Source organism: Erythrolamprus reginae, chromosome 6, assembly GCF_031021105.1.
Source record: "Erythrolamprus reginae isolate rEryReg1 chromosome 6, rEryReg1.hap1, whole genome shotgun sequence".
Taxonomy (NCBI): domain Eukaryota; kingdom Metazoa; phylum Chordata; class Lepidosauria; order Squamata; family Dipsadidae; genus Erythrolamprus; species Erythrolamprus reginae.
In genome coordinates, this window is record NC_091955.1 from 9,405,507 (window position 1) to 9,429,369 (window position 23,863).

The 23,863-nt window shown below is 42.9% G+C and overlaps 1 protein-coding gene across 1 annotated transcript in view; it reads right to left on the reverse strand.

Moving 5' to 3' along the window:
• Positions 1-23,863, reverse strand: part of VWF (von Willebrand factor) — a 175,648-nt gene that overhangs the window by 85,429 nt on the left and 66,356 nt on the right. The window contains exons 16-20 of the mRNA XM_070755224.1: positions 19,426-19,582; positions 18,011-18,169; positions 15,636-15,771; positions 10,520-11,877; positions 8,539-8,658 (exon numbers count right to left, since the gene is read on the reverse strand). Of these exons, the coding sequence (XP_070611325.1) occupies positions 8,539-8,658; positions 10,520-11,877; positions 15,636-15,771; positions 18,011-18,169; positions 19,426-19,582 (1,930 nt within the window). The remainder of the gene's footprint in view (positions 1-8,538; positions 8,659-10,519; positions 11,878-15,635; positions 15,772-18,010; positions 18,170-19,425; positions 19,583-23,863) is intronic.

A 23,863-nucleotide genomic window follows, 5' to 3' on the forward strand; every position in this document is an offset into this window, starting at 1 on the left:
AGACAGACAGACAGACAGACAGACAGACAGACAGACAGATAGAGATAGAGGTAGGTAGATAGATAGATAGATAGATAGATAGATAGATAGATAGATAGATAGATAGATAGATAGATAGATAGATAGATAGATATTCTGTATGTGTAACATGTTTTTGCTGAATTTGAAAATTAAGGGTGACTAGGATAGATCTATTTCAGCCTTGTTGTGTCCTCATCATCTAGCAATACCCTCACTGGGATGTGAACTAGCAGCCTTTGCCTTGTAAGGCAGAGAATTAACCTCTAGGCTACCTAATCCCTTCATCTTTGTACCAGCGAAGTGTTATATATGTTTTTCCTAGTCATACATGCTTACATACATACAAACATACATACATACATACATACATACATACATACATACACACACACATACATACATATCTTTTTATATCTATGGCCAACAATACAGCGTAATTATCTGCATGTATGGAAATGTACACATATATTCACATCACCAAACAACAAACCCTCTGGTTACACTACAAGGATACCTTATAGGTGTAACCATAAATACTTTTAAACATGCAAAGAGCATCTTGCTCCCTGTTGTAACATTCACTAAGCATTCTGTTTAATTTTTATGCATGCCTTTCCTGCATTGTGTGTATGTTAGTATAGGGGATTTTCTTAAATTTATAATATTTTAATTAATTGGATTGTATTGGATTGTTTTTCACTTGTTGTGAGCCGCCCCGAGTCTTCGGAGAGGGGCGGCATACAAATCCAAATAATAAATAAATAATAAATAAAATTGTATACCACTCGGCAACCAACTTTACAATCACACACGCAAAATCAACCAAGGTGCAGCTCACTTTGTCTCTCAGTGAGGTGGGGAAGAGCTAAAACATGATTCCCAACACCCTGTGTCTGCCACAAATTGGTTTGCACTTCCCAATCGTGGCTAGGTGTGGCTTTGAATAAACAATCCCATACCATCCCTTAAAATTCTGAGAGAGGGAGTCCTTATTCGTGCATTCAATTCATAATATACCCTGTTTCCCCGAAAATAAGATGTACCCCGAAAGTAAGGCATGTCAGAGGTTTTGCAGAATTTGCTAATATAAGGCACCCCCCCGAAAATAAGGCGTAGTCAAGTTTACATACGGTACGGTGGAAAAACATACGGTACCATTCAAAGCTGTTCATAGTGGTACCGTAATAATGTGGCGTCCCCTGCTTGTCCCTTCCATCGCTTTGTACCGTCCAGTAGAGCAGACACAGTCTGCTGCTGTCTCATCGCCATTACAGTCTCCATTACAGTGCGTAGACTGTAGTTCCCCTGGTGGCCGGAAGCTGCAATAGCGGGAGTATACTGTTGTACCATATAAGTGCCGTCGTTTGTGTGTGTGGGTGCCATACTGACAGGTAACGTACCGTAATCAGTACACTTTCTTTGGGGGTGTCAGCTTTTCTGCCTGTGAATTTGTCTTATTTGAGAAATATAAGGCACCCCGCGAAAATAAGACGTAGCACAAGTTTTGGAGGAAAAATTAATATAAGACAGTGTCTTATTTTCGGGGAAACACGGTAGTCACTCCCTAAGCAAACCATGGCTATAGTTTAACATATTTTTCCTGTTATGCCATCCATACCAGATTTTTCAACATTCGCAAGGCGTTTATGACTTCATCCTTTTCCCCCCTTTGATATTAAAATTAACACATTTTTCAGTGCTACCCATTAGTATTTCATTAGCATTTACCACGCAACGATCTAAAATACTCCTGCATTGCCTCATTTCGGTTCCATGCCAAAATCATTTAATCATTTCGATCCGTGCTTCCATCGGAAACAATGAAGGGCTTATTTGTTTAGTCCTTCTCCAAACATTCTTTTTTAATTTCCACCAAAATCAATTTGCATTCCCCCCCCCCCTGCTACTCAGGGGCGTACATAAGAGCACTAGAGTGCCTTCCATCCCCTGTCCTATAGTCTCTCCTATATCTCGTATTTCTTCTCTACTATATCGTCTATAACTTTCATTGTGTATTATTGTGTATTGGACAAAATAAATAAATATAAACAAATAAACAAATACAAGCCATGCTCAATTCCTGCAACCGTTCTTCATATGTTTTAGCCTCCAGTCCCCTCATCATTCTGGTTGCTCTTCTCTGCATATTTTTTTCTTTTTTATAGTGTGGGGACCAAAACTGCAGGCAGCATTCTAGGTGTGGTCTTACTAAGGCTTTATAGAGTGGTATTAGTACCTCACTTGATCTTGATTGTATCCCTCTGGTAATGCAATTTTGGATTGCATTTGGCTTTTGGGATTGCAATGGCTTTTTGCACTGTTGCCGCACACTGTTGCATCAAAGATACAGTGGTACTTCTAGCTAAGAACGTGTCTACTTACAAACTTTTCTAGATAAGAACTAGGTGTTCAAGATTTTTTTGTCTTTTCTCAAGAACCATTTTCCACTTACAAACCCGAGACTCCGAAACTGTAACCAGAAAAGGCAGGGAGAAGCCTCCGTGGGGCCTCTCTAGAAATCTCCTGATAGGAAACAGGGCCGGAAAAAGTGGGAAGAAGCCTCCGTGGGGCCTCTCTAGAAATCTCCTGAGAGGAAACAGGGCCGGAAAAAGTGGGAAGAAGCCTCCGTGGGGCCTCTCTAGAAATCTCCTGAGAGGAAACAGGGCCGGAAAAAGTGGGAAGAAGTCTCCGTGGGGCCTCTCTAGAAATCTCCTGAGAGGAAACAGGACCGGAAAAAGTGGGAAGAAGCCTCCGTGGGGCCTCTCTAGAAATCTCCTGGGAGGAAACAGGGCCGGAAAAAGTGGGAAGAAGCCTCCGTGGGGCCTCTCTAGAAATCTCCTGGGAGGAAACAAGGCCAAAAAAGGCGGAGAGAAGGCTCTGTGGGGCCTCTCTAAAAATCTCCTGGGAGGAAACAGGGCCAGAAAATGTGGGGAGAAGCCTCCGTGGGGCCTCTCTAGAAATCTCCTGGGAGGAAACAGGGCCAAAAAAGGCAGGGAGACGCCTCTGTGGGGCCTCTCTAAAAAATCTCCTGGGAGGAAACAGGGCCAAAAAAGGCGGAGAGAAGGCTCTGTGGGGCCTCTCTAAAAATCTCCTGGGAGGAAACAGGGCCAGAAAAGGTGGGGAGAAGCCTCCGTGGGGCCTCTCTAGAAATCTCCTGGGAGGAAACAGGGCCAAAAAAATCAGGGAGACGCCTCTGTTGGGGCCTCTCTAAAAAATCTCCTGGGAGGAAACAGGGCCAAAAAAGGCGGGGAGAAGCCTCTGTAGGGCCTCTCTAGAAATCTCCTGAGAAGAAACAGGGCCAAAAAAGGCAGGGAGAAGCCTCTGTGGGACCTCTCTAAAAATCTCCTGGGAGGAAACAGGGCCAGAAAAGGTGGGGCGAAGCCTCCGTGGGGCCTCTCTAGAAATCTCCTGGGAGGAAACAAGGCCAAAAAAGGCGGGGAAACGCCTCTGCGGGGCCTCTCTAGGAATCTCCTAGGAGGAAACAGGGCCTCCACCCTCCCTGTGGTTTCCCCAATCGCACACATTATTTGCTTTTACATTGATTCCTATGGGAAAAATTGCTTCTTCTTACAAACGTTTCTCCTTAAGAACCTGGTCACAGTGGTAAGTAGAGGTACCACTGTACTTGGAGGACTTCAAAAACCTGAACCAATCCAGATTGATTTGGATTTTTGGTAGGTCTAAGCATGCTTGATTCATTATTAGTGATTGAACCAGACTTTAAAGTAGTGTCTGCCTTCCCCGCTGCCTTTCAGTAAAAAATATAGATTTATTTTTGTTTGCTCAGCTGACCTCTGACAGTACAAATCCTTTTTTTTTAATTAAATTTTTTTATTATACATATACAGTAATACAAAATACAACATAATCTACAAAACATACATAGAAACATAGAAAAAGACCTCATGGTCCATCTAGTCTGCCCTTATACTATTTTCTGTATTTTATCTTAGGATGGATATATGTTTATCCCAGGCATGTTTAAATTCAGTTACTGTGGATTTATCTACCACGTCTGCTGGAAGTTTGTTCCAAGGATCTACTACTCTTTCAGTCAAATAATATTTTCTCATGTTGCTTTTGATCTTACCCCCAACTAACTTCAGATTGTGTCCCCTTGTTCTTGTGTTCACATACAACAGTGGTCGTAACAATAGAGAACGCTCAAATAACATATCAATTAATAAAGTACAAATTAAAAGGCTAGAAAAAGGGAGGGAAAGAAGTAGATAGGGAAAGGGTAGAGAGGAGGAGGGGGAAAGATAGAAAGACTGAGAACGTAGAAAGGATAGAAAGGGTAAAAGATTGGCAGTACAAATCCTTGACTTCCTCTATTAGTTTAAGCATTGAATGATGTATATGGTGCAATGAATGTGGAATGACCTTGCCTTTGGTTGTTTTTACTGGTTTTCCCCACTCTGGAGACACATATCTTTCTTTAAAAAGAAAAAAAAAAAGAAATTCCACCTTTCTATTTGTTAATCAACAAAAAAGCTTTCTGTGGTAGCGGCTTGAAGATTAACAAATTAACACCTGCAGAAATAGGTTGGACTTTCCAAAAGCTTTTAACGTTAGCAAATCAATCATTCTCCCAAGTGCCAAAAAATGTTTCTGGGTTTTGTTGCATCAAAGTAAGACAGCTACGCAACTGAGATTTGTGGCTAATCCAATTGACCCAAAGGGTCAATGCAAAAATACCTGTTCTGGCACTTCATCTGAGAACCAAATAAGGAAAATGTAAGTTTCAGTTCCAAGGAACCGTCATCCCAAATTGGCACAGAAATAATCTTTGCATTAGGAAGGCTACAAGAACCAGAAGTGACTCTGAAGAAGCACTGGCACTTCTATACCAGTGTTTCCCAACCAGTGTGTCGCGAGACATGGTCAGGTGTGCCGCGAAGAAGGAAGCTCAGCTTCTGGTCTTGCAACGTTTTGCTGAGAGTGTGAAGAGGGGGAGAGAGAAAGAGAGATAAAGACAGCAAGAGAGAGAGAGAGAGAAAGCAAGAGATAGAGAGAAAGAGGGGGGAAGGAGGGTGAGGGAAAGACATAGATGGAGGGAAGGAGGGAGAGAGAAAGAGAGCAAAAAAGATAGGAACGAAGGGAGAAACAAAGAGGGATGGAGAGAGAGAGGGAAAGAAAGAGGAAGGAAGGAAGAGAGAGAAAGAGGGAGAGAGAGAAATAGAGCGAAAGAGAGGAAGAGAGATTTTTTTTTGTACAAACTTTTTTTACCACCCCCCCCACCCCCCCGCTCAATGTTCCACAGGATTTTGTAAATGTGAATAATGTGCCGCGGCTCAAAAAAGGTTGGGAAACACTGTTCTATACCACTTCATAATAATTTACAGCAGGGGTGTCAAACTCAATTTCATTTAGGGCCACATCAGGGTTGTGTTATGACATCGGGAGGGGGCATGGAGGGTATCGCCAGGATGGGTGTGGCCAGCTCAACATTATTTTATTTTGTTTGTTTTGTCAAGTACATATTTGTAGTGTTGGTAATGACCTTTAAAGCCCTACATGGCATTGGGCCAGAATACATCCAGAACCACCTTCTACCGCACGAATCCCAGCAGCCGATAAGGTCCCACAGAGTTGGCCTTCTCCGGGTCCCATCGACCAAACAATGTCGTTTGGCAGGCCCCAGGGGAAGAGCCTTCTCTGTGGCGGCCCCGGCCCTCTGGAATCAACTCCCCCCAGAGATTAGAATGGCCCCCACCCTCCTTGTCTTTCGCAAATTACTCAAGACCCACCTTTATCGCCAAGCATGGGGGAGTTAAGATATTATTTCCCCCTAGGCCATTACAAGTTATGCATGGTATGTTTGTGTGTATGTTTGGTTTTACTATAAGGGTTTTTAGTTGTTTTATTAATTGGTTTGTTACATGCTGTTTTTTTTATCATTGTTGTTAGCCGCCCCGAGTCTGCGGAGAGGGGCGGCATACAAATCCAATAAATAATCATAATAATAATAACAATGTTTATATACATGATACTAGTAAGAGAGAAACATTAGGACAGGGGACGGAAGGCACTCTGGTGCACTTATGCACAGCCCTTACTGACCTCTTAGGAATCAGGAGAGGTCAACAGTGGATAGTCTAAGGGTAAAGTTTTGGGGGTTAGGTGATGATACTACAGAGTCAGGTAGTGAGTTCCACGCATCAACTACTTGGTTACTAAAGTTGTATTTACTGCAGTCGAGTTTAGAGTGGTTTACTTTAAGTTTGTATCTATCGTGTGTTGTTGTGGTTGAAGCTGAAGTAGTCGTTGACAGAAAGGACATTGTAGCAGATGATTTTATGGGCTATGCTTAGGTCTGCTTAAGGCGACATGGTTCTAAGCTTTCTAAACCTAGGATTGTAAGCTTAGTTGCGTAGGGGATTCTGTTGTGAGTGGAGGAATGGAGGGCTCTTCTAGTAAAGTATCTCTGGACATTTCTTTGCTAAAATCCTTGGAGAAAAAGTGTCTTATTTGCGGAGAGTCTGGAAAGCTGTAAATATAAGCCAGTGAAACTGGAGACTCTTTATCTCATCTGTCTGGAACCCACACCACATGCCGGACATCAACACCCTTGAAAATATCCAAAGTTACTTCACCAGAAGAGCCCTTCACTCCTCCACTTGAAACAGAACTTCCTACGAAAGAAGACTATCAATCCTTGGTCTTGAAAGCTTAGAACTACGATGCCTAAAACACGATCTAAGTATTGCCCACAAGATCATATGCTGCAACATTCTACCTGTCAATGACTACTTCAGCTTCAACCGCAACAACACAAAAGCACGCAACAGATTCAAACTTAATATTAACCGCTCCAAACTTGACTGTAAAAAATATGACTTCAGCAACCGAGTTGTCGAAGCGTGGAACTCATTACCTGACTCAGTAGTGTCAACCCCTAACCCCCAACATTTTTCCCTTAGACTATCCACGAGTGACCTTTCCAGGTTCCTTAGAGGTCAGTAAGGGGTGTGCATAAGTGCACCAGTGTGCCTTCCGTCCCCTGTCCAATTGTCTCTCCTTATCTCATTTATCTTTTCTTCCTATCAAATATGTTCACCTATACTTTTATATCTTTTCTTCTATTCGGTTCTTTAGTTATACAGTGATCCCCCGATCGTTGCGAGGGTTCCGTTCCAGGACCCCCCGCAATGAGCGGGTTTTCGCGAAGTAGCGCTGCGGAAGTAAAAACACCATCTGCGCATGCGCAGATGGTGTTTTTACTCCCGCAGCACTAGCGAGGAGCCGAAGATTGGGGTTCCTGTTTTAAAACGTCGCCGCCGGCATGGGCGGCTTGCCAGCACCCCCCCGGACCCCCAACCCAGGTTTGGGGGGCTGCTAAGGAAGCCGCCCATGCTGGCGGCGACGTTTTAAAACAGCCGCGCCGCTTTCCAATGAGTCCCGAAGACAAACGTCAAACTTCCGCGTTTGTCTTCGGGACTCATTGGAAAGCGGCGCGGGTGTTTTAAAACGTCGCCGCCAGCATGGGGGGCTCGCTAGCACCCCTCCAAACGGTTTGGGGGGGTGCTAGCGAGCCCCCCATGTCGGCGGCGACATTTTAAAACACCCCGCGCGCCTTCCCAACTGAGCCCTCAAGCCAAGCGCCAAAGGCGAACTTCTGCGCTTGGCTTGAGGGCTCAGTTGGGAAGGCGCGCGGGTGTTTTAAAACGTCGCCGCCGACATGGGGGGCTCGCTAGCACCCCCCGAACCCCCAACCTGGGTTTGGGGGCGTGCTAGCAAGCCCCCCATGTCGGCGGCGACGTTTTAAAACACCCGCGCCGCTTTCCAATGAGTCCCGAAGACAAACGCGGAAGTTTGACGTTTGTCTTCGGGACTCATTGGAAAGCGGCGCGGGTGTTTTAAAACATCGCCGCCGACATGGGGGGCTCGCTAGCACCCCCCGAACCCCCAACCCGGGTTTGGGGGGTGCTAGCGAGCCCCCCATGTCGGCGGCGACGTTTTAAAACACCCCGCGCGCCTTCCCAACTGAGCCCTCAAGCCAAACGAACCCGGGTGGCCGGGCGAGCAGCGAGCAAACGACGGGTGGCCGGGCGAAGGGCGGGCGAGCGGCGAACGGCGGGCGAGCGGGTGCTGGGGGGGGCTTCTCGCCCTCCCGCCAGCAAGAGGGGGAAGACCCAGGGAAGCCGCCCAGCAGCTGATCTGCCCGACGCCATCTACGCATGCGTGGCCATAGAAAAAAAGGCCATGCATGCGCAGATGGTGTTTTGACTTCCGGGTTGAAAAATCGCAAATTAGCCTGTTCGCAATGGTCGGGAACGCAATAACCGGGGGATCACTGTATTACTACATATCTATTCTCTTCAATGTATATTATGTATTGGACTAAATAAATAAATAAAATAAATAAATAAAATAAAGGAATGCATAATTAGCTTCGATCTTTGGCATCAGCCTAGCTACTAGACTGATACCATTTAACTCCTCTCGTTGAGAAGCCTTCTTCTTGAAGACAACCATTTCCGAACATCCTGAAGCCTAAAGTGAAGCCATACTCACCCACGTCAGCGTGTACAATAAAGGCTTTCACAAAACGTTTCATTTCCTCAAACTGAGCTTCTTTGACCTCTGAGCTTCCATCCAGAAGAAATATCACATCCATTGGCTTGGTGCAAGTTTCTAAGGAGAGTTTTAAATCTTTTCATTATCAAGGTTTCTAGACAAATCAACTGGCAAGCACAATTTCATAAAAGCAACACAAGAGAACAAATAGAAACTTGGGGAAATTATTTTAAAAAATCATCAGAAAGAGGGCTGACGACCAGACGACTGCAAAGAATATAGAAACATAGAAACATAGAAGACTGACAGCAGAAAAAGACCTCATGGTCCATCTAGTCTGCCCTTATAATATTTCCTGTATTTTATCTTACAATGGATATATGTTTATCCCAGGCATATTTAAATTCAGTTACTGTGGATTTACCAACCACGTCTGCTGGAAGTTTGTTCCAAGGATCTACTACTCTTTCAGTAAAATAATATTTTCTCACGTTGCTTTTGATCTTTCCCTCAACTAAATTCAGATTGTGTCCCCTTGTTCTTGTGTTCACTTTCCTATTAAAAACACTTCCCTCCTGAACCTTATTTAACCCTTAACATATTTAAATGTTTCGATCATGTCGCCCCTTTTCCTTCTGTCCTCCAGACTATACAGATTGAGTTCGTTAAGTCTTTCCTGATACGTTTTATGCTTAAGACCTTCCACCATTCTTGTAGCCCGTCTTTGGACCCGTTCAATTTTGTCAATATCTTTTTGTAGGTGAGGTCTCCAGAACTGAACACAGTATTCCAAATGTGGCCTCACCAGCGCTCTATATAGTGGGATCACAATCTCCCTCTTCCTGCTTGTTATACCTCTAGCTATGCAGCCAAGCGTCCTACTTGCTTTTCCTACCGCCCGACCACACTGCTCACCCATTTTGAGACTGTCAGAAATCACTACCCCTAAATCCTTCCCTTCTGAAGTTTTTGCTAACACAGAACTGCCAATGCAATAGTCAGATTGAGGATTCCTTTTCCCCAAGTGCATTATTTTACATTTGGAAACATTAAACTGCAGTTTCCATTGCTTTGACCATTTATCTAGTAACGCTAAATCATTTACCATATTACAGACCCCTCCAGGAATATCAACCCTATTGCACACTTTAGAGTCATCGGCAAATAGGCAAACCTTCCCTACCAAACCTTCCCCTATGTCACTGGTCATATAAATCATTGGTGAAATCTACCATATTTTGGGGGGTATAAGACGTACCTTTGCCCCCCAAAAGAGAGTGGAAATGTCAGTGGGTCTTATATATTGAATGTAGACATTTTTGCTGTCCTAAAGCTCTCTCCCTTCCTGCAGAGAGGAGCTCCTTGGGTGCTATGGGGATGGCAAAAATGCCCCTGTTTTTGTGAAAAATGGCCCATTTTTCGCCAATTTTTTCACTAAAATGGGGTGTGCAAAATGGGGAGCCTACAGAGAGTTCCTGGGAACTGGGGGAAGGCAAAAATGCCTCCATTTTTCACCCAAATGGGCCTGTTTTTGCCTTATAATTACCCCATCTAGCATGACTGGAGGAGGAATTCTGGGAGTTGAAGTCCACTAGTCTTAAAGCTGTCAAATGTAAGACCCCTGGATTAGGGATGCAAGGGTCTTCAAAGTTGGCAGGTTTAAGGCTTGTGGACTTCAACTCCCATTCCTGAGCTAGCATGACTGGAGGAGGAATTCTGGGAGTTGAAGTCCACAAGTCTTAAAGATGTCAAGTTTAAGACTTCTGAATTAGGGATTGGGGTGCAAGGGTATTTAATCTCGGCAAGTTGAAGACTTGTGGACTTAAACTCCCATTCCTAAACTAGCATGATCTTTCCCCCAACTAACTTCAGATTGTGTCCCCTTGTTCTTGTGTTCACTTTCCTATTAAAAACACTTCCCCCCGGACCTTATTTAACCCTTATTTAACTCTTTAACAACAAATAAACCAGGCATTACCTTTCTTTGAGCAGCAGGTTTTGAATACAAGGTCAGGCCCTTCTCTGATGAGGTTGTCAAAGCCTTCTATGATGATAGGGACCTGTGGCTGGCTTAATTCTTGGAGTTCCCGGATGTCTGCGTTAGGCCTGATGCCGATAGGAATCACATGGATGTCCCTGGATGGGCGGGTGATGGTATCTGTGGCTGGATTCGCAGTGACCATGTAAACCAAGTGTGGCACTTGCTCGGTTCTTCTGTGGGCGGTAAACGACTGTTCGGAGACGAAGTTGAGGGCCTGTCCGGTGTTGGTGGCGTTTCCTCCTTGGAATTTCATCTCCCGCACCTTTTGAATCAGGAATTCCTTGGATTGACGTTCCCTGAAAGAATGCTCCACGGTGATGGTGAAGGAATACTGGAGGATGCTAATATGGATGGTTTCTTCTCCCACTTCCAACTCCTGGATGGTACGGATGAGAAATTCTTTGATGGTGTCAAAATTGCTCTTGCCGACTTGGCGGGAGCCTTCGATTAAAAAGACAATGTCGAGGATCTTTTCGATCGAAATAGAGATCTCCGTAGGAGGTACCTCTGGAAAACCATGAGGAACATATGTCCTGGCTTCCACGCTGGGGAGAGTCGGGACTGGGCGTCGGGTGGAAAGAACCTCGCTGACTTCGGGCACGAGACCACAGAAGTAATCAATGATTTCGTCCTTACGTTCCCTCAACTCAAGGACGTTGTTCATCAGGAAAGCTCTGTTCTCGGGCGACTGCTGTTCGATTAGTCCAATTTGTTCAGTGCTCGCGTGGGGCCCAAGACCGATGGGTATCACAATAATTTTCTTTTTTCTCAGAAGCGGGAAGATCGCCTGAATTCTCTTGGGGTCCTTGCTCGCCATAAACAGCACAGCGATTCGGGGAGCGTTCGTCCGCGGCGCCTTGCCGAACACGTGGAACACAATGTATTTGAGAACCTCAGTTGCAGAGGCGACATCCCCGCCGGTGTATTTTATACTTTGCACAATCTTCTTCATTTTAGTGGACTTCTTAATATCCTTCAGGCCAAGGTAAATGTGTGAACCGGTGCGGTACTCCAGAACTGCCAAGCGGATCCTTTTTTGGGAGATGTGGAGTTTTTCCATCATGCTAATGATGAAATTTTTCAACTCTTTGAAATCACTCTCTGAAAGTTTATTGGAACCATCCATTAAGACAGCCAGGTCCATCATTTTGCTGCAGGAGTATTCGCGTGGGACTTCCTCTTCTTCTCCCCCTTCTTCTTCTTCCTCTTCTTCGTCGGGGCTAGCAGTGGTCAAGACTTTGCTCATCTCTTCTGGATCACACGGGCGACATGTCAGGTTTCGTACTTCACAATGGCTAAAAAAAGAAACAGTTAAAACTCCATTTTCAACTTCTGTGTTAGAAGATTAAATGTAGGAGAGGGAGGAGTCAAACTTGTCATCAGTCTCGAGTCTCTCTGAGCCCACAAAAGATCTATCTCCAGCCCACATTGAATTCCATTAATTCATATATACCGCCAATTTTCTTTGACGTTCAGTAGTTTATATTCTTGTACAGAGCATTAACATTATTATTATTATTATTATTATTATTATTATTATTATTATTATTATTGGTGTCAACAAACTCAAACTCAACCCAGACAAGACGGAGTGGCTGTGGGTCTTGCCTCCCAAGGACAATTCTATCTGTCCGTCCATTACCCTGGGGGGGGAACTACTGACCCCCTCAGAGAGGGTTCACAACTTGGGCGTCCTCCTCGATCCACAGCTGACATTGGAACATCATCTTTCGGCTGTGGCGAGGGGGGCGTTTGCTCAGGTTCGCCTGGTGCACCAGTTGCGGCCCTATTTGGACAGGGAGTCATTGCTCACAGTCACTCATGCCCTCATCACCTCGAGGTTCGATTACTGCAACACTCTCTACATGGGGCTACCTCTGAAAAGTGTTCGGAAACTTCAGATCGTGCAGAACGCAGCCGCGAGAGCCATCGTGGGGCTTCCAAGATTCGCCCACGTTTCTTCAACACTCCATGGCTTGCATTGGCTGCCGATCAGTTTCCGGTCACAATTCAAAGTGTTGGTCATGACCTTTAAAGCCCTACATGGCATTGGACCAGATTACCTCCGGAACCGCCTGCTACCGCACGAATCCCAGCGACTGATAAGGTCCCACAGAGTTGGCCTTCTCCGGGTCCCGTCGACTAAACAATGTCGTTTGGCGGGCCCCAGGGGAAGAACCTTCTCTGTGGCGGCCCTGGCCCTCTGGAACCAACTCCCCCCGGAGATTAGAATTGCCCCCACCCTCCCTGTCATTTATACCGCCAGGCATGGGGGAATTGAGATAGCTCTTCCCCCTAGGTCATTACAAGTTATGCATGGTATGTTTGTGTGTATGTTTGGTTTTATAATAGGGGTTTTTAGTTGTTTTTTTTATTATTGGATTGTACATGTTGTGTTTATTATTGTTGTTAGCCGCCCCGAGTCTGCGGAGAGGGGCGGCATACAAATCCAATAAATTATTATTATTATTATTAATTATTATTATTATTGTTATTATTTATTAGATTTGTATGCTGCCCCTCTCTGGAAACTTGGAGCGGCTCACAACAACAGAACATAGTACAAATCCAATAGTTAAAAACAATTAAAAACCCTTAATAATATACTCATATTTCGACAGCAGCTAGAATAGTATACGCTCAAAATTGGAAGAGAGAAAATATCCCCAAGGAAGATGACGTAATAAGGAAAATTATAGAATGTGCTGAAATGGATATGATGACAAGATGGTTAAATAATCAAGAAGAATCAGATTTTTACAATATTTGGAATAAAGTTTATGTATGGTTAAACAAAAAAAATAATAAGACCTGATAGTATGTAAATGTATTAAAATAGTTTATTTTTCTATAATTATAGGTATTAATGGTTAAATTACATAAAAACAAAAATTCTTCTTTTCATTTAAATTACGATGTTAATTTTTACAAATTATTAGTATATTCTTTTTCTGTATTAGAAAGACTTCTACAATAAGTGGGGTAATTGTAGCCCCAAATATATGTTAAATGTATGTATGTATAGTCTGGAGGACAGAAGGAAAAGGGGGGACATGATTGAAACATTTAAATATGTTAAAGGGTTAAATAAGGTTCAGGAGGGAAGTGTTTTTAATAGGAAAGTGAACACAAGAACAAGGGGACACAATCTGAATTAGTTGGGGGAAAGATCAAAAGCAACATGAGAAAATATTATTTTACTGAAAGAGTAGTAGATCCTTGGAACAAACTTCCAGCAGACGTGGTAGATAAATCCACAGTAACTGAATTTAAACATGCCTGGGATAAACATAGATCCATCCTAAGATAAAATGCAGGAAATAGTATAAGGGCAGACTAGATGGACCATGAGGTCTTTTTCTGCCGTCAGACTTCTATGTTTCTATGTCTCGTTTGTCCGTTTTATGAAAATTAATAAAGATACTTTTTAAAAAATAAAATAAAACCCTTAATATAAAACAGTCATACATCCCAGACAAACCATGCATAAAACGGAGCGGCCCAGGGGAATCAATTTCCCCATGCCTGACGGCAGAGGTGGGTTTTAAGGAGTTTGCGAAACACAAGGAGGGTGGGGGCAGTCCTGATCTCCGGGGGGAGTTGATTCCAAAGGGTCGGGGCCGCCACAGAGAAGGTCCCGCCAGACGACATTGTTTCGTCGACGGGACCCGGAGCAGGCCAACTCTGTGGGACCTAATCGGTCGCTGGGATTCGTGCGGCAGAAGGCGGTCCCTGGATGGTACGGATGAGAAACGCATACAAATAAACCCATATTAATGTGAACTGCTTGACTCCAAATTTTCTGCAGTTGACATTAAATCTTTGTTTTTTTTAATGTTTCAATAACTCTGGCACTTTTAGTGTTAGGAGTCCCTGTGGATTTTACGGACATGGGCTCCTCCCCCCACATGGGGGGACGCCATCCGGCCAGTGGAAATGGACCGGGAACGGCACGACCAATAGATTTCGGCCTGGGAACGGCACGAAGGGACAGATTCCTGGCGAAAATCGCCGGTTTTTTGCTTCTGCGTATGCATAGAAGCAAAAATCCCAACAAAAATAGCTGAAATCTTGTTTGTGCTTGTGAGATTTTGGCTATTTTTGCCATTTTTGGTTTCTGTGCATGCGCAGAAGCAAAACTCCTGGCAAAAATAACCGAAATCTCATGATCTGGAGGACAGAAGGAAAAGTGGGGACATGATCAAAACATTTAAATATGTCCAAGGGTTAAATAAGGTCCAGGAGGGAAGTGTTTTTAATAGGAAAGTGAACACAAGAACAAGGGGACACAATCTGAAGTTAGTTGGGAGAAAGATCAAAAGCAACGTGAGAAAATATTATTTGACTGAAAGAGTAGTAGATGCTTGGAACAAACTTCCAGCAGACGTGGTTGATAAATCCACAGTAACTGAATTTAAACATGCCTGGGATAAACATATATCCATCCTAAGATAAAATACAGGAAATAATATAAGGGCAGACCAGATGGACCAGGAGGTCTTTTTCTGCTGTCAGTCTTCTATGTTTCTATGTTTCTATTAACAATCCTTCAGGATCCATTTAAGACCGATCCATTTAGAAAACTTTGACCAAATCCTAACCCATATAACTATTGTTAAAACTGAGAGCTATGGAGGACACATGCATTCCTAAGAGGCCAGTAAGAGGCGTATATAAATGCACTGATGTGCCTATTGTCCCCTGTCCAATTGTCTTTCCTTATCTCATATATCATATATATTCTCTCCTTATCTATCTATCTATCTATCTATCTATCTATCTATCTATCTATCTATCTATCTATATTATATATATACAGTATATCATATATATTATCTCCTTATCTCTTATATCATATATATTCTCTCCCTCCCATCTACTTATCTTCTTTTTTACTTTCTATCGTTATATATATTACTTAATGTCTATTCTCTTCCATATGTATTGTATATTGGACAAAGAATAAATAAATAAATAAATATAATATACATTTCTTCTCTGCTTTAATTTAATGTATCCCCCCTCTTAAATTCCACAACGTTCTCTGTTTTACCAGGACTGGCAGAGCTGAGGACTCTCCGGATTCAAAATGATCTTTTTCATGTGAGAAATCCTGAGTCCTTCCGCTTCGCACACCGGACATTCTTCGAGTTTGATACAAGACTCGGAAAGCTCATCGAGGATTTTTCCTGTTTTACAAAAGTGTTGGAGAATGAGTTCAATTTCTTTATTTTTAACACATGCAACAATATAACCTGACATTTTAAACATTTTAAAGTTTCCTCTGCCTTGGAAACTTCCAAGATATACACATTAGACACATTACGTTAAAACACCTGCTAGGTCTTATTTTGGGGAAAACAGGGTAATTAGCAATTCTAGTGGTGCCATGTTTTAATTCTTCTATTCTGGTTCTGTGAGAACTTTTTCCAAGTTAGTTCCATAAGTTAGTACTAACTTATCATTCCTTCCTGCTTCTAAATTCAAATGGGAGAAGAAGGAGATTGGGGAACAAGGAGAACAGAAAGCAATTGAATCCAGCTGCCAAAATACTCACTGTTCCCCCCTTCTATTTATTAACATCTGGATTGCAGCATCACTTCAGAAAGAGAAAAGGATATAGAACTGTTTTCCAGTAAAGTACGTACTAAAACAGGCTGGACTACAGAGGCCCATTGACCAAGCAGGTGAATCTATTCCTGTTTGATCAAAAATTTCAAAAGATGATACAAATTGTGATCGAATAGGTACCTTTATGAAATGCCCCTTTCATTTTTAAATGCAAAATTAATTGGTTCCAAATGATCCAATATTTGTAAACAATCCTGAATTTGTTTGGAAGATAGATACTTTGCTCCAGAGTGCTACTATCTACACAAAATGATTCTCCATTCAAATTATAACATAATAAGGATCGGGATCGCAACTCTTATGAATTTAATTTTACTAACTAACTTTTTGATAAGATAAGGAGGCAGAAACTTGTTGATATTTCTTCTGGAAATTAATAGCTGACATCTGCACTATTCTCTCCTGTCCACAGACATACAGGCACAGATAATTTGTCAAGGTGTTGGGACACAATTTAATTTCTTTTTCTTTTAAAAAAAGGAATGGGTGGATGAAGCAGCCTTTTAAACTCATTTCTTTTGTTCCTGGATGACTGTTTTTGAGTTAAATACAGAGAAAATAATTGCATTTATTCTATTTTTTCAAAAGAAAGATGAAAACCTCTTTGATTTTATTTCTGCCAGAATACCAAAACTATCTATAATCTGAACTATTCTATTCTATTCTACTCTGAAAGAGTAGTAGATCCTTGGAACAAACTTCCAGCAGACCTGGTTGGTAAATCCACAGTAACTGAATTTAAACATGCCTGGGCTAAACATAGATCCATCCTAAGATAAAAATACAGGAGATAGTATACGGGCAGACTAGATGGATCATGAGGTCTTTTTCTGCCGTCAATCTTCTATGTTTCTATGTTTTGTTTCTATTCTATTCTACACTACACTACTCCATTCCATTCCATTTTATTCCATTCCGTATTTTCTTTTCCATTCCATTCCATATTTTCTATCCTATCCTATCCTATTCTATTCCATTCCTATTCCATTTTATTCCATTCCATATCTTCTCTTCTCTTCCTCTCCTCCCCTCTATTCCTATTCCTATTCCATTCCATATTTTCTTTTCTATTCTATTCCATTCCATATATTCTATTCTATTCTATTCCATTCCTATTCCATTTTATTCCATTCCATATCTTCTCTTCTCTTCCTCTCCTCCCCTCTATTCCTATTCCTATTCCATTCCATATTTTCTTTTCTATTCTATTCCATTCCATATTTTCTATTCTATTCTATTCTATTCTATTCCATTCTATTCTATTCTATTCTATTCTACTCTATTCTATGCTATGCCATTCTATGCCATTCCATTCCATTCTATTCTATTCATATTCTATTCTATGCCATTCTATGCCATTCCATTCCATTCCATTCCATTCTATTCTATTCATATTCTATTCTATGCCATTTTATTCTCACTTCTAAGATCCCATTTCCTTTAAAATCAGAGTAAAACTTACAACAGCCTCCCAAAAGACGATTAAGTAGCAGCATTATCTTTGGGTCTGTTTTACTAGTTGAAACCAACTCAGCTAACATGACAGGAGACATGGCCTATAAACGGGCTGGCGTTCAACCTTCTAACTACACAACCACATTTCCCAAATGTGAATTATGTTGTATCTCCCATCAATCTCCTGTACGTCACCACTGATCTGAGCATGGGGAAGTTGAAGAAGCCACAGGAAAACCCATGACTCGCTTCTCCCTACTTCAAAAGAGAGAAAATAGTCACTACTATTTAGGTCAGAGTGAAACTCCGAGTAAGATCCTCCCGGCCAGGCATAATCCTTACCTGATGGACAGTGGGCATGGCATCCTTCAACACACTTCACGGGACATGCTATTGGATCCATGTGCTGGCATGTCCTGGGACAGGCGGGACCACAGCTGTTGTATCGCCATTCGCACTGGTATTCCTCCTCCACTTTGTTCATGCTCTCACAACTTTGTGCTGCAAAATACCAGATTTTTTTAAAAAATGATGGAATGCTTTTGCCGTGTAATCATTTCGATTTTTTAAAAAGTGAACTTCTGTAGATGAGCTTGGCTGTTTGCTTGGAGACTAGTTTTCGTTACCCAAACTAGGTAACGTCATCGCTGCCAGCATCCGATCACATCAGAACTAGCGTTGATGATGCTACCTAGCTGGATAATAAAATGTCTGCCTAACCCTCTATCGTTACAAGACACATGGTTGTCTAACGTCTTCTTGAAAACTTCCAGTGTTGGGGCATTCATGACTTGTGGAGGCAACTTTTTCCACTGATTAATTGTTCCTACTCTCAGGCAATTTCTCCATAGTTCTGGATTGGATCGCTCCTTGATTGGTTTCCATCCAAGGTTTCTTACCTTGCCTTCAGGTGCTTTAGGAAACAGGTAGACCGCTATTCTTGGGGGCAGCCCCTCAAATATTGGAAGACGGCTATCATGTTCACTCCTTCTTTTCAGTAGACTAGACATACTCTTATATCCTTTAGCCTCCAATCCCCATATAATCTTTGAGCTCTTTTCTGTGTTCTTTCTCTCCCTCCCTCTCTCTCTTTCTCTCCCCCTCTCTTCTTCCCTCCTTCTCTCTCTCTCTCTCCCTCCCCCTCCCCCGCTCTCTCCACCAGCTCTCCCTCCCTCCCTCTTTCCCTCCCCCTCCCTGTCCCTCCTTTCCCCCTCTCCCCCTCCCCTTCCCTCTCCATCCCGCCTTTCTCTCCCTCTCTCCCTCCCCCACCCTCTGTCTCTCTTCCTCTCCCCTGTCCCTCCCTCCCTCTTCCCATCTCCCTCTCTCCCTCCCCCTCCCTGTCCCTCCTTCCCCCTCTCCCTCCCTCTCTCCCTCCCTCCCCTCTCCCTTCCTCCTCTCCCTCCGTCTCTCTTGTTCTCTCTCCCTCTCTCCCTCCCTCCCTGTCTCTCTTTCTCTCCCCTGTCCCTCCCTCCCTCTTCCCGTCTCACTCTCCCCCTCCCCCTCCCTCCTTCCCCCCTCTCTCCCTCCCTCCCTGTGTCTCTCTTGCTCTCTCTCCCTACCTCCCTCTGTCTCTACTTCTCTCTCTGCCTCTCTCCATCCCCCTATCCCTCCCTCCTCTCTCTCCCCCTGTCTCTCCCCCCTGTCCCTCTCTTCCTCTCTCTCTATTTGCATCCTCCTCTCCCTCTCCCTCTGGCTTTCCCTCTCTCTCTCCCTTTCTCCCCCCTCTCCCTCTGTGTCATTCTTTCCCCAGCACTTACGGCATAGAGAAGGAGACCTCCAGTTGACCACAGCTCCTTTCTGGGCACAAGCATGGGCGTAAGCAGCAATGGCATCACAGAAACAGGCACAATCCCCAACGGACTCACAAACGCAGGTGTCGTAGGTGCAGATTTCCACATAAGGCTCAGGATCCACCTAGGACATAAGTAGTACACGTCAAACTCTTATGCTCTTATGAGAAGATCTCTGCAGCTTCAAGGAAGGAGGTGACTCGCGTACAAAGGGACGTGTCTTCACATCAAACTCAATATTTGAGGAGGTCCAATCAACCAGCTGCTGCCAACAGTGAATTCTTCAGAGCAAGGAACCTGTAAGGATGTCTAGGTAATATAATACCTAATACCGGCTGTTGTGGTTAGCTCTGGCCCTGTTCCTGCCCCAAGGACTGTGGATGTGGGGGAGACATCCACATGCTGCAGGCCTGTTTTGCGCCCGGTGGAATCTGATGATGAAGGCTCCTCTGACCAAGAAGACATGAGTGACAGGGAGGAGGAGAGTGGGGCAGACAGCTCAGAAGGAGATCAATTATCTAGCTCCTCCTTGGATTCAGAACAAGAGTTCATGATACAGCCACGCATGCGGAGAGCGATGCATAGGCAACAACAACTGAGAGATTATTATCAAAGAAAATGAGGCAACCTGTGGTTGGGTGGGGCTGTGGTCATTAGTGAGGCTGCTATAAAGAGCAGCCTGTGGGTTTGGCCATTGTGGAGGATTATCTGATCGTTGTGTTTCGTGCCTGCTTTGCTGACTTTGACCTTTTGTGTGCTGATTTTTCCTGGCTTTGAAACTAAACCAGAGCAAAGTGTGTTTCACTTTGTGAAAGAAGAAGGACTGTGAATTGCCTCACAGCTGCAAGCTGAGTATCACAGAACTGATAAGGGACTTGTACAAATTACCAGTTTGTTTGGAGACGAGTGCTCTTGGCTATACCAAAAGAGGGCTTAGTTTAAGTGAATTTTCACTATAAAGAACATTGTTTAGAATTTTCAAATGTGTGTGTGTCTGAAATTTGTACCTGTGCATTTTTGGGAGGAGTCTACCAGAGAGCCTGACAAAACACCGGCATTCAAATCTAATAAATTATTATTATTATTACTCACTCACATGATTACACAGCAAACTCCACCTAGTCGCATGATTGCAAAGCCACGCCCGCTGTCACATGACCATTAAGCCACACCCCGCTGTCACATGACCATCAAGCCATGCCCACAACATAAGCCACGCCCACAGAACTGGTGGTAAAAATAACTAGAACTGACCCCTGCATCAAATCACAACAGTTTGCTTTTTCATAATAATATGACCAAGATCTATCAGTCTAAATCAGTGTTTCCCAACCTTGGCAACTTGAAGATATCTGGACTTCAACTCCCAGAATTCCCCAGCCAGCATTCGCTGGCTGGGGAATTCTGGAAATTGAAGTCCAGATATCTTCAAGTTGCCAAGGTTGGGAAACACTGGTCTAAATGACAAAATCCAAAGTCAGAGTTTCATTCTTCTCCACGTCAAGCACAAAGTCTGGCAACGAAACGTTCCTTCCTTTAATCAAAGAAATCAAATGTTGTGTTCTTTTCTTTTAATCAAAATAGTCAATTGGGCCATTTCAGCCAACCCCATCGACTTCTGCAAGTATTCTTCCCTAGTAGGAATCGAGGTGTCCTGCCATTTCTGTGCATACAACAGCCTTGCTGCGGTAACATATATAGATTAATAGCTAACATATTATAGATTAATTAAATATTAGATTCGTTACATTGTATTATTGTTGCTGTGAGCCGCCCTGAGTCTGCGGAGAGGGGCGGCATACAAATCTGATAACCAAATAAATAAATAAATAAACATATATAATAACAAAGGTCCCACAGAGTGGGCCTTCTCCGGGTCCCGTCAACTAAACAATGTCAGTTGGCGGGCCCCAGGGGAAGAGCCTTCTCTGTGGTGGCCCCGGCCCTCTGGAACCAACTCCCCCCGGAGATTAGAACTGCCCCTACTCTCCTTGCCTTTCGTAAGCTCCTTAAGACCCACCTGTGTCGTCAGGCATGGGGGAACTGAGACATCTCCCCCGGGCATATACAATTTATGAATGGTATGTGTGTATGTATGTGTGTTTAGAAAATGGGGTTTTTAAAATGTTTTCAGTAGAATTTAGATTTGTTGTAAATTGTGGTTTTTTTTTCACTTTGTTGTGAGCCGCCCCGAGTCTGCGGAGAGGGGCGGCATACAAATCTAAATAAACATAAACAAACAAAGTTCCAATTTTTCTCCCCCAGTTCTTTTTCCATTAGGCCCCAAAAGGGATAGTTCTGGTTTCAATTTTATTTCCATTTTCAAAATCTTCTGCATTAAAATCTGAACCGTACTCCAATTAATATTTCTTCTTCTTCTTCTTCTTCTTATTATTATTATTATTATTATTATTATTATTATTATTATTATTATTTGGATTTGGATTTGTATGCCGCCCCTCTCCGCAGACTCGGGGCGGCTAACAACAGTAACAAAACAGTATAATCCAATACTAAAAACAGTTAAAACCCATTATATAAAAACCAATCATACATACAAACATACCATGCATACATTTTTTTAAAGGCCTAGGGGGAAAGTGTATCTCAATGGTAGCGAAAGTTGAAATCCAATCGACGTCGTAAGTCGGGGACTACCTGTACATATGCATACAGTTTATATAGTAATGTATGTTTTGTGTGCCTGCGTGTAATATGTATGTACACATATGGCCTATAAAACATAGAATTAAATAGTATATTTTGGATGTTCAGTCATAGTAAATAGATAGGGAAATTTATTTATTTATTTATTAGATTTGTATGCCGCCCCTCTCCGTAGACTTGGGGCAGCTAACAACAATAATGAAACAACATACAGTATAACAAATCTAATATTTAAAATAATTTTAAAAACCCTTATTTAAAAAAACGAACATACACAAAAGCATACCATGCATAAATCGTATAGGCCTAGGGGGAAGGGAATATCTCAGTTCCCCCATGCCTGATGACAAAGGTGGGTTTTAAGGAGCTTACGAAAGGCAAGGAGGGTGGGGGCAATTCTAATCTCTGGGGGGAGTTGGTTCCAGAGGGCCGGGGCCGCCACAGAGAAGGCTCTTCCCCTGGGTCTCGCCAAACGACATTGTTTGGTTGACCGGACCCAGAGAAGACCCACTCTGTGGGGCCTAACTGGTCACTGGGATTCGTGCAGCAGTACTTGCTGTATCACATGTCCACATGTCAGGATTTGTCAAGTCTGGAAGCTGGAAGACTGAACTTCTGATACTGGTGACCGACCCAGATTGGATTCTATGATATTATCCTGGGACATCTATCTATCTATCTATCTATCTATCTATCTATCTATCTATCTATCTATCTATCTATCTATCTATCTATCATCTATCTATCTATCTATCTATCTATCTAATTTATTTTGTCAAACAATTATAGGGTGATAATTTGTACAAATTAAACATTAGATAAGTAATGATAAAAAGTAGACAAGAGGACAGGGACGGTAGTCACAATGGTGCGCTTATGCACGCCCCTTACAGACCTCTTAGAAAAGAGGAGAGATCAATTGTAGATAGTCTAAGGTTAAAGGTTTTGGGGTTAGGAGTAGAAACCACAGAATCAGGTAGTGCAGTCCAGGCGTTGATTACTCTGTTGCTGAAGTCGTATTTTTTGCAGTCAGGTTTGGAGCGGTTGACATTGAGTTTAAATCGATTTTGTGCTCGTGTGTTGTTGCGGTTGAAGGTGAAGTAGTCGTTAACAGGTAGGACATTTTGCTATATGATTTTATGAACTATAATTAAATCGGAACGGAGACGACGGAGCTGTAAGTTGTCTAAACCAAGAATTTCAAGTCTGGCGGAGTAAGGGATTTTGTTGTGAGAAGAGGAATGAAGGACTCTTCTTCTGAAATATTTCTGGACTCTCTCAATTGTGTTGATGTCAGATATGCAATGTGGGTTCCATACAGGTGAGCTGTATTCTAGGATTGGTCTGACAAATGTTATATATTTGCTTTCATTTGTACTAAGCATCGGCGTTAGCGATTACCATATTCCTCAGAGTATAAGACACACCTTACTTTTGGGGGAAGAAAACAAGGGGAAAAAATCCGCCCCTGCCACTCAGCTAACAGTACAGATGATATAATAATAATAATAATAATAATAATAATAATAATAATAATAATAATAATGTTTGCTGCGTATTTCTGTGCATGTCTGCCTGACCCATAGAAATAGCAAAAAAATGGAGAAATGTACATTATGGCAGTATATTAATGCCAGAAAGTTTTCTTAAATGTAGGCACACTAATTCCTCCCAATCATTTAAATAGATCTACTCCAAACAATGGAACACCTCCCTTATGATACCAGATTGCAAGGCC